Source organism: Apus apus, chromosome 14, assembly GCF_020740795.1.
Source record: "Apus apus isolate bApuApu2 chromosome 14, bApuApu2.pri.cur, whole genome shotgun sequence".
Lineage (NCBI taxonomy): Eukaryota > Metazoa > Chordata > Aves > Apodiformes > Apodidae > Apus > Apus apus.
Window position 1 is genome coordinate 14,408,481 of NC_067295.1, and position 9,581 is coordinate 14,418,061.

At 68.4% G+C, this 9,581-nt stretch overlaps 2 protein-coding genes across 3 annotated transcripts; one reads left to right on the forward strand and one right to left on the reverse strand.

The window, feature by feature from the left end:
• Nucleotides 1-176: 176 nt before the first annotated feature.
• On the reverse strand, nt 177-4,155 carry ARHGDIG (Rho GDP dissociation inhibitor gamma). Its single transcript, XM_051632525.1, has 6 exons — nt 3,849-4,155; nt 2,606-2,788; nt 1,596-1,679; nt 1,434-1,510; nt 781-844; nt 177-688 (listed from the first exon to the last, which is right to left on the reverse strand). Exons 1-6 carry the CDS (start codon nt 3,919-3,921, stop codon nt 489-491), a joined length of 681 nt encoding a protein of 226 aa, XP_051488485.1. The 5' UTR covers nt 3,922-4,155; the 3' UTR covers nt 177-488.
• Nucleotides 4,156-4,767: 612 nt separating this feature from the next.
• RGS11 (regulator of G protein signaling 11) lies at nt 4,768-9,517 on the forward strand. 2 transcript variants are annotated; one of them, XM_051632527.1, is made up of 17 exons: nt 4,768-4,846; nt 5,385-5,481; nt 5,778-5,828; nt 5,920-6,026; nt 6,111-6,162; nt 6,241-6,299; nt 6,473-6,549; nt 6,633-6,714; nt 6,860-6,928; nt 7,544-7,573; nt 7,663-7,724; nt 7,906-8,019; nt 8,140-8,255; nt 8,706-8,793; nt 8,909-9,047; nt 9,117-9,199; nt 9,281-9,517. In XM_051632527.1, exons 1-17 carry the CDS (start codon nt 4,787-4,789, stop codon nt 9,405-9,407), a joined length of 1,413 nt encoding a protein of 470 aa, XP_051488487.1. In that variant the 5' UTR covers nt 4,768-4,786; the 3' UTR covers nt 9,408-9,517. The 2 variants fall into 2 exon arrangements, with proteins under 2 accessions (XP_051488487.1, XP_051488486.1); XM_051632526.1 differs by having other exon boundaries at nt 7,550-7,573.
• Nucleotides 9,518-9,581: the final 64 nt, after the last annotated feature.

Consider the following 9,581-nt stretch of genomic DNA (forward strand, 5'->3'; position numbering starts at 1 on the left):
CCGTCCCCTGGGGCTCGTGGCCCTCCGCTACTGGCTGCTCGGCCCCGCCGATAAGGCAGCAGGAGCAGGTGGCTCTTTTCCAGTCTCCTGTCCCAGCAGTGGAACCCGGCCCTGCCAGTGGGATGGGGACAGGGACAGGAGGGAGGAGGAGAAGCGACGGGGCGCGGACACACCAGTAAGAGACCAGTCTGTAGGGTTTAATGGCGATGGGAGAGCACAGCCTGCGACCACACAGGGCCATGGCACCGGCCCCAGCGACGGGGACACTGCAGGGACCAGGCGGGCATTGGTACTTAAAAAAAAAAACAAAAAACAGCAATTAAAAATAACTTTGGTTGCCAAGACCACGACCGTGGGCATCCGCTCGCTAAGGGACACCCCCCCCAAAACCCTTCACGCGGTGGTGCCAGCGAGGTGTCCCCCAGGACGGCGGGCACCGCGTCCCCGCGCTGGCCGTGGGGGGGAGACCAGGCTGCGGGGAGGGGGTGTCAGTCCTCCCAGGCCTTCTTTATGCAGAGGCCCCACTCCCAGGAGAGATGCTCCGTCTTGTCGTCGTCGGTGACGAGGGAGCGGACGCGGTAGGAGCCCCGCGCCAGCCAGCCCCGCGGGGCCTCCTCCGCCGGCGTCACCACCTCGTACTCCTCGGCCCGCGGCGCGTAGCTGCCCACCATGAAGACATCGCGGTCCACTGGGTGAGGAGGGGAAGAGGTGAGTGGGGACAGGGTGACACGGAGCCCCCCCGCCCGCCGCCGCCACCGCCAGCCCCCCAAGCCCACTCACCCGGCCGGCCCCGGCGGTAGGTGAGGTGCAGGCACCGCAGCCCGCAGACGATCTCCCTGTTGACCTGCAGGCAGAGGGCAGGGCTGCCATGGGTGCTGCCCTCCCACCCTGCCCTGGGGACCCCTGGCCTGAGGGGGCACTCATCTCTAAAGCCCCCTCTTGTGCACACCCCCACCCCAGCACCCAGCTTCTTGGGTTGGATTGGGTGCTGAGCAGGATGAAGGGTGGCTGGGACCCCCCCCAAGAGGGGCAGGGACCCTGAGAGAGGCAGGGACCCAGGGGTGGCAGGGACCCCCAAGAGAAGTAAGGACTCCCAGGCAGCAGGGATCCCAGGGTCTTGGTAATGTTAGGGGCAGCAAGGATTCCCAGGATGGCAGGGACCCCGGCAGGGGGGGGGTGATAGGGACCCCCAGGAAGGCACAGACCCTGAGGCTGAAGGGTGGGGGGCAGAAACCCAGGGTAGAAGGGACCCCCAGTAGCAGGGATGCAGAGACAGCAGGCAACCCACGTGGCAGGAGGGATCCAGACGGGCAGAGACATATGGGAAGAGGGGCACACAGGCAGCAGAGACCCCATGGGGTGGGACCCCAGGGTGTGAGGGTAGCAGGGCTGTGCCCAGCTGGTGGGCACATGGCGTCATGCATCCATCTCACCTTGAAGGACACCTTCACCCTGTAGTCCACCCCCTCCTTCAGCACAAAGGCCTGGCCCCGCAGCACTTCCAGGTCTCCTGTGCCGAGAGACAGCCCATGAGCTTGGCACACCTTCCTCCTCCTCCTTCTCCCCCCTCCCCAATCTGTGCCCCTCCCACTCACCTGTCAGGTCCATGGTGATCGGTCCCGGTGCCTGCTCGCACATCAGGGTGAGCCTTGTCACCTGCACGTTGGGCACCCTGGCATCTAGGGACAAGCAGCAGGGCACAGCCCTTACCCACCTGTACCCAGCCCACTGGCACGTCGGGGGGGTGTCTGCGAGCCCCAGAACGGCCTGAAGAGCCACAGTGCCCCTGGTGGGTTGTTAGGAGCTGGCAGGTGCTGGGCAGCCCAGGCAGGGTGCAGGAGATATGCGGCATCTCAGACCAACCTTGGCATCAACACCTTGGGGAGTGAACACGTTTAAAAGAGCCCAGCCACAGGTATCTCACTGGACACGATGCTCCCTGGCTTGGGTGGGGGTCCAGGAGGGGGTGGGGAGGAGGCCAAGGCATCCCTCAAGGTGGGTGCTGGTCTAATTGCACCTCAGCAGCCCAACCTGCACCCCACCAGCAGCCTGCACCCCCACCAACCCACTTGCACCCCATCAGCCCACACGCACACCTCGTGCACGCCCCCCCCCCCCCCCCCCAGCTGCCATGCACCCCTCAGCCAGCACAGCAGGGGGGTGGGCCTGGGGAGCCCCCCCAGCCTGGCCCAGGCCCCGCAGGGCAGAACCAGGCTGGGGGGGCAGAGAGGGGGTCACCGTCTGGGCACCCACAGCCGTGCCCTGGCGGCTGCTCGCTCCGGGTCTGGCATCCCAATGAATTTCCACAGCCGTTCCTATGGAAACTGTGGTGGTGATCCCGTAACCATGGCAACCGGGGGTCCCTGGGCAGCCGTTACGTGTCGGCAGGGGGATGCCGGGGTCTCCTCACAGGTGGGGGGCACAGGCAGCACCCACAGCCAGGGCGAGTCCTCCTCCCTGCGGGGGATGTCCCAGGGGTGCTGGGGACACCTGAGCTCCCTGCACCCGCAGAGGCTGCATCACCTTGATGGAGTGCAGGGGTGTTGGGGCACAGGGGTGTTGGGGCGCAGGGCTGCCCAGCCCAGCAGGCAGCCTGCAGCCTCACCCAGGGCAGCGGGGATGGCACCCAGCAGTGCCTGCTTGTACTTCTGCAGGCTCTCGTCCCCCGGGTCCAGCTCCTGGATCTCCTGCAGGCTCTTCTTCTCCGGCGTCTTGTACGCCAGGGCCACGTCGGCCTCCTCCTCCTCCTCCAGTGACAGCGTCACCCCCTCCTTGTCAGCCATGATGTCTGCAGGAGACAGGCAGTGGCAGTCCCACCACCCTGGGGACACCCCAGGGGACAGCCCCCCCACACACCTCCCCTCTCCATGACACAGAGGCACTGGTGGCAGCAGGTGGCTGAGCTGGGACACACCATAGATGGATGTGGGCAATTCCCGTGGGACACTAAGTTGTCCCTCTGCTTAGGGCCATGGGGATGCTGACTGGCTCTGTGTCCCCAGGGCCTGGTGGCACAGCTGAGGCCCCAAGCTGTTGCCACCAGCTGCACTTCCACACAGCCATGGAGCAAAATGAGCTGGTTGTAGATGTGGTGTGCAACAGCCTGGGGGTGTTTGCAGCCCACCACAGCCTGCAGGCACCCTTTGCACCCTGTCACCCAGAGAGGGCCTTGTCACTGCCCTGTGGCTCTCTCCAATGCTGCTGGGCAGCCACCAACCCCATCTCCTACCCCAAACCAGTGGCAGTGGGCAACTGGTGGCTCTGGTGGGTGTCAGGCACAAGGACAGGGGGGCACAAGGACAGGCAATGTCCCTGTCACCCTTGACTCTGCCCTGCTGCTGCACTGTCCCCCCACACTTTTCACCCTTCTGACTGCAAGCCCTGTGCATCCCAGGCCCCTGCAGAACCCACCCCTGGCATCAAGCAGGAGGCACAGCCTGGGGCAAGGGCCACCACACTGCACGGGTCCCCAGGGCAGGTGACCAGGCTGCGGAGCGATGGCCCTGCTGCACCCCTGGGCCCCCAGCAAAGGCAGAGGCCCTGCACCCCGGGGCTGTTAGCCACGCTGGCCCCTAGCCCAGGGCTGCACCCGCCCGGGGGCTCACCCAGCCCCGCAGGGATGGCAAGACAGGCCGGTGTGTGCGGGGTGCCAGGAGCCCAGCTGGGGGGGCGGCTGGGTGGCACCCCCACCCCTACGGGATGCTCTGGTCCCCCAGGGGCTGGCGTGATGCTCACTCCTGAGCGCACCCGGGGGCGATGCTCCCCTGTCGGGGTGCCGGACCGATGCCATCCCCGGGGCGATGCCCACCCCCGGGGCACGGGGCAATGCCCTCCCGCCCGCCGCTCACCTCGGTAGCACAGCGCCAGCCAGAGCAGCTCCAGCAGCTGCCCGCCGACCTCGCACACATCCAAGCCGAGCATGGCCGGGCCGGGCCGCGCCCCGCGCCCGCGGGGCCGGGCGGGGCAGCCGCTACCGGGGCCCAGGGCGCGGCTCTGCCGGTACCGGCGGCTCCGCCGGGGTCCGATGCTGCGCTTCTCCCGCCGCGCCCGGTGACGGCGGCTCCGCCGCGCTCCCCGGTGCTCCCCGGTGCTCCCCGCTGCTCTGCCCGGCGCGGCCCGGCGGGGCGGCGGCGGCGGCTCCCGCAGACGCGGCGGCTCCGCTGCCCGCCCCCGCCCGCCCCCGCCCCTCGGCGGCTCCAGCCCCGCCGCTCATGGGCGGGAGACTGCGGTGAGCTCATCCGCCGTGCGAGCCCGCCCCGCGCTGCCCGCACCCGGCCAGCACCCTGCCTGAACCCTAAATGCCCCGCCCGCACCCCGCCAGCATCCTGCCTGCATCCTCGGCACCCCGCCCGCACCCCGCCACATCCTGCCCACCCCCCCCGAAAGCAGCTCCTCGCACCCTGCCCGCGCTTCACCCCGCGCTGCCCGCACGCTGCCCGCCCCCTGCCCGTGCCCTGCCTGTCCTGCCGGCCCCCTGCCCGCCCCCTGCCCGCACAGCCATCCCGACAGCCAGTGTCCCCCCCCGCCCGCACCCGGTAGCCCCACCGGGTCAGCCAGGACGCCCCCCCGGGGCCCGATCGGAAGGGACGGGGGGACGGGGAGAGGGCGGGTCCGGGCGGACCGGCCTGGGAGTCCGTGGGCAGGGCGGGGGCTGGTCCCGGTCTCGGGGGTGTCCGACGGGGCTCCTGGAGCAAACGGGGGAGCGGGGGGGTTGCGGGGGCGCTGGGCGGGGCAGGGGGCGGGGCCGGGCGGGGCCGAGCCGAGCGGAGCGGGCAGCGCACCCGCGATGACCATCGGCGGCCCCCGCGGCCGGCACCCCCCGATCCAGATGCCCTGTCTGCGCAAGGTGAGCCCGCAGCGGGACCGGCCCCAGCGGGACCGGGCAAGGCAGGAGGAACGGGTGGTGGGCACGGCGGGGAAGGGGCGCTGGGACCGTGGGGACCGGGCACCGCCAGCCGTCCCCCGGGGCGGGGTACCAGCACCACCCCGTGTACCTCGGTCCAGCGGGCACCACCCCGACCCCACCAAGGGACCCCGGGCACCGCCCGACGCGCCGAACCCACGGGCAGAGCCCCGGAGCTGCGTGCTCAGCTCCGGTCGGGGTCCCGGGGGTTGAAACAGCCCGACCCCCAAAACCGGGGCTCCCCAGCCCAGGGGTGCCCGGAGGCTGGGAACCCGCACGGCTGGCACGGCACAGTAGCTGGCTCTGGAGTGCCAGGTTGTCCCCAGGGTGGGCACGGGGTCCCCAGGTCCAGCTGTGGGGTGCCAGGCTGTCCCCGGGGCAAGCACAGGGTGCCCCGGGTCAGGGCAGGGGTGGGGGGCGGGCTGTGCCCTGCCCGGCGTCCCTGGCTGAGTGCTGAGTGTGGTGGGCACTTACCCGGCAGATGGAGCGGCTGATCGTCAGCATGCAGGACCCCGACATGGGCATCAAGATGAGGAACCAGCGCCTGCTCATCACCGTCATCCCCCATGCCATGACAGGTGGGTCCCTGCAGCAGGGCACACGGCGGGGGGGGGGAGGCGGGTGGGTGTCCCTAGTGCCCAGCACCCAGCCCCACAGCACCCCACAGCCCCCCCGGCCTCTGCTCCGCGCCGCAACTGGCATCAATTATGCATGGGCTGAGCAGGGCGGGCACATCCTTGGCAGGGCCCTCATCACCTTGCATGACCCCCCCTCGTTGCTCATCCTGCCATGTGGGAGTGCTCCAGCCTGGGAACATCCCCGTGCCCGCTGCGGGGGACCAGGTCGCACCCCGCTAACCTGCCTCTGTCCCCAGGGAACGACATCGTGGAGTGGCTCATTCAGAAGTACGGCATCTCCGAGGAGGGTGAGTGCCCTGCTGCGGGCGCCGGTACCACGGGGTAACAAGAGTGGCTGGACTCCCCCCCCCCATACAGCCCCTGCTCGTGCTCCCCTAGAGTCGCTGCACCTCGGCAACCTCATCGTGAAGCACGGCTACATCTACCCCCTCAGAGACCCCCGCAGCCTGGTGCTGCGGGCAGATGAGTCTCCCTACCGCTTTCAGGTACACCCACAGCCTCAGCCCCCCCGGCTCAGGACCCTGGCACCCCAAGGTGTGGGCCTCAGCCTCTGCCCCCCCCCTCCACAGACCCCCTATTTCTGGACCAGCACCAAGTGGCAAGCCACGGAGCTGGACTACGGTAGGTGCCAGCAGGGCCGGCACAGGCTGCAGCCCCTCCCTGGCTCTCCCTGAGGTGCCACCACCATTCCCCTTGCAGCCATTTACCTGGCCAAGAAGAACATCCGCAAGCAGGGCGACCTGATCGACCATGAGAAGGTGAGTGGTGCCCTCCCGACAGCTGTGATGAGCTGGGGGGAGGTCTCAGCTCACCCTGGATAAGGGGCTCACCTGTGGGATGGCACTGGCTGTGCCTGTGCTGGAGCTGGGAGCCAGGTGAGGGGGAGGCGTATCCCTCCGTGCCCGGGGGGGCTGACACTGCCGCTCCCCAGGACAACTACAACCTCCTGCACAAGCGGATCAACCACACGTGGGACTTTGTGGTGATGCAGGCACGGGAGCAGCTGCGGTGAGTGCGGGCACGGCACCCCGGGGTGCTGGCAGGGGCGGGCAGGGTGCCACCATCACCTCCCTGCTGCTTTGCACGGGCAGGGCGGCCAAGCAGCGGCGGAAGGGTGACCGCATCGTCATCGACTGCCAGGAACAGGCCTACTGGCTCGTCAACAGGCCCCCGGTGAGGACAGGACAGGCTGGGGGGTGGGGGGCAAACGGTGCTGGGCCAAGGCGGGGCGGGGGGGGGGGACCCTGGGCGTGGCCCCAGTCTGGGAGAGGGGCTGGGGGTGGTCCTGCCAGCCCCCAGTACGATGCTCTGGTTGCAGCCGGGAACCCCCAACGTGCTGGAGCAGGGCCCCGAGCGCAGGAACAGCCACACCACCCGTGTCCAGCTGGTGAGTGGGCATCCCTGGGCGGCCAGCAGGCACAGGGCACAGCCACTGTGTGTGCTGAGCTAGCCCAGTGGGTGCTCACCGGGCCCCCCAAGGCTGTGCCCACATTTCAGCGTGAAGATGGGGGGCCATACCTCTGCTGACATCTGCGTGTCCAGCTGTCCTGGGGCAGGGGGGAGGCGGGGAAGGTGTCTCTGTGTTTGCCCCTGCACCCCTCCGTGCCAGTGTTCCTAATCCCACGGGATGGCTGTGCTGCTGGGATCCCTGGCACCCCTGTGTCATGACCCCACTAACACTGCCGCACCTCTCCCCAGCCCCCCCCTCCTCACTAACCACCCACTTTCTCTTCTCTGCACCCTGTGCCGTGTCCTCTGCCCACGTAAGTGTCACTAACCCGGGACCACACTGGGGCTGGGGGGTGGGTGCTGGGTTTTGCCCCAGGGGCTGTGCAGGTTGTGCCAGGAGGCACGTAGGGGTGGGGCTGTAGGCCACGGGGATGGCCATGAGCTGTCAAGGTGAGTAAGGGGGGGCTTGATGCCCAGGGTAGGGATGGCAGAGCTGGTGGGCACAAGGTCCTGGGGCACCATGCCCTCACCCAGCCCCACGTGTCTCTTGCAGACCAAGAACATGGATTACTACAAGCGGGAGGTGAGCAGGGCAGGGACAGTTCCCAGGGGGAGGTGAGCAGGGCACGGTCTGCAGGGCACCCCTGACATCCCCCCTGCACCCCGCCCCAGATCGAGTACTGCAGGAAGGCCATGGCCAGGACCAGGGTGAAGTCCTCCATCTGCCTCGAGGGGTGAGTGGCTGGCAGCTGTCCCAGCCACGGGCAGGGTCCCTGCAGGGGTGACAGGGGCACCCGCATCCCTGCTGCCGGCCGCAGGCACCCAGCATGTCCCCACTATGTCCCTCTGGTGGCTGGGGACAGTGGCAGTGGTGGGACAGTGGCTCTGACCACCTCCAGCTGCTGCTCCTGGCAGGTACCTGAAGTTCAACGAGCAGTACGTGCCCCACGACCCCATCATGTCCGGCTGCCTGCCCAGCAACCCCTGGATCACAGATGACACCACCTACTGGGCCATGAACGCCCCCACGTAAGAGCCCGCAGGGGCCTGCTGGGCCCCCCAACACCCCCAACCCACAGGACGGGGTGCAGGGTGGTGCAGGCAGCCCTGGGTGCCCGCTGCCAGCCCTGGTGCTGTTGTCACCCACAGGGTGCTGACCCCCACCAAGCCGCGCGTGGAGCGCTGGAGCTTCAACTTCAGTGAGCTCATCACTGACCCCCTGGGCCGGATGCATCTCCTCGAGTTCCTCAAGAAGGAGTTCAGTGGTGAGCCACCCCCTCATGCCAAACCCACGCCACCCCAGCATGCTCAAACCCACCCACCCCCCCCCCTCCACACATCCTGGTACCCGCTGACACACCATCCCCAGAACGACCACCCCAGCAACCCTAAAATCACTGCTACATCCCAGCACCCCCAGGCCCACTAACCTGTCCCAGTACCACTTAATCCACTGCCCCATCCCAGCAACATCAAACCCATTACCCTGTCCTGGCAGCCCCCAACCCATCACCCCATTCTGGCATCTCCAAACCCACTGCCACCTCCTGACCAACTTATCCTGGCACCCCCAGACCCACCATCCCATCCCAGCACCTCTAGACTCCCCCCACCCCACATCACACCAGCTGGCTGCATTCCAGGGGTGTTGCTGGGTTGCCCATGGTGGGTGCCCAGCACCATGTCCACATCCAACTCTGCATCCCCCTCCCCAGCTGAGAACCTGAGCTTCTGGGAGGCGTGTGAGGAGCTGCGCTATGGGGAGCAGTCACGGATCTCTGAGATCGTGGATTCCATCTACCAGTGAGTGCCAGCAGGGCCAGAGTTTGGGGGGGGATAAGGTTTTGGGGGGTTAAGGTTTGGGGGAGCTCCATCTCCCCTTGAGGCTGGGCACTCACCACCAGCTGTGACTCCCCAGGCAGTTCCTGGCCCCCGGGGCCACGCGCTGGGTGAACATTGACAGCAAGACCATGGAGAGGACCCTGGAAGGCATCAAGACCCCCCACCGCTACGTGATGGACGACGCCCAGATGCACATCTACATGCTGATGAAGAAGGTGGGCAAGGGCAGGGCTGGGCTGGGAAGGGCAGGGTTGGACAGGAGCCAAACACCTCTGCTCCCCCAGGACTCCTACCCACGGTTCCTCAAGTCGGAGCTCTACAAGAACCTCCTGGCCGAGGCCATCGTCCCCCCGGAGACCAAGAAGCGGTGAGGGGAGGGACCGGACCCCCGGGGCGCTGTGTGTGGGAGGGGTCCCTGCAAAGCATTGACCCCCCACTCTGCCCGCAGGGTCTTCCCCTTCATGCGCAAGTACCGACACTCCAGCCCCAGCCCGGCCCTGCTCCTGCCCGCCCCCGACGCCGAGGAGAAGAGCAAGACCCCCACGGCCGACCCCGTCCCCGAGGAGGAGAGCTGAGGGTCCCGGCTCCCGCCACTGTGGGAGCCCCCGGGCCCCCCACCCAGCACGCCCCGGCCCCGCCGCAGCACCCGCGGCAGTAGCACCGAGGAGAGAAGCCATACACACCCCCCCCCCCCCGACCCCCGGCAGCCCCCCACCCCGGCCAGGCTGGCCCCGCTGCAGCCCCCGCTC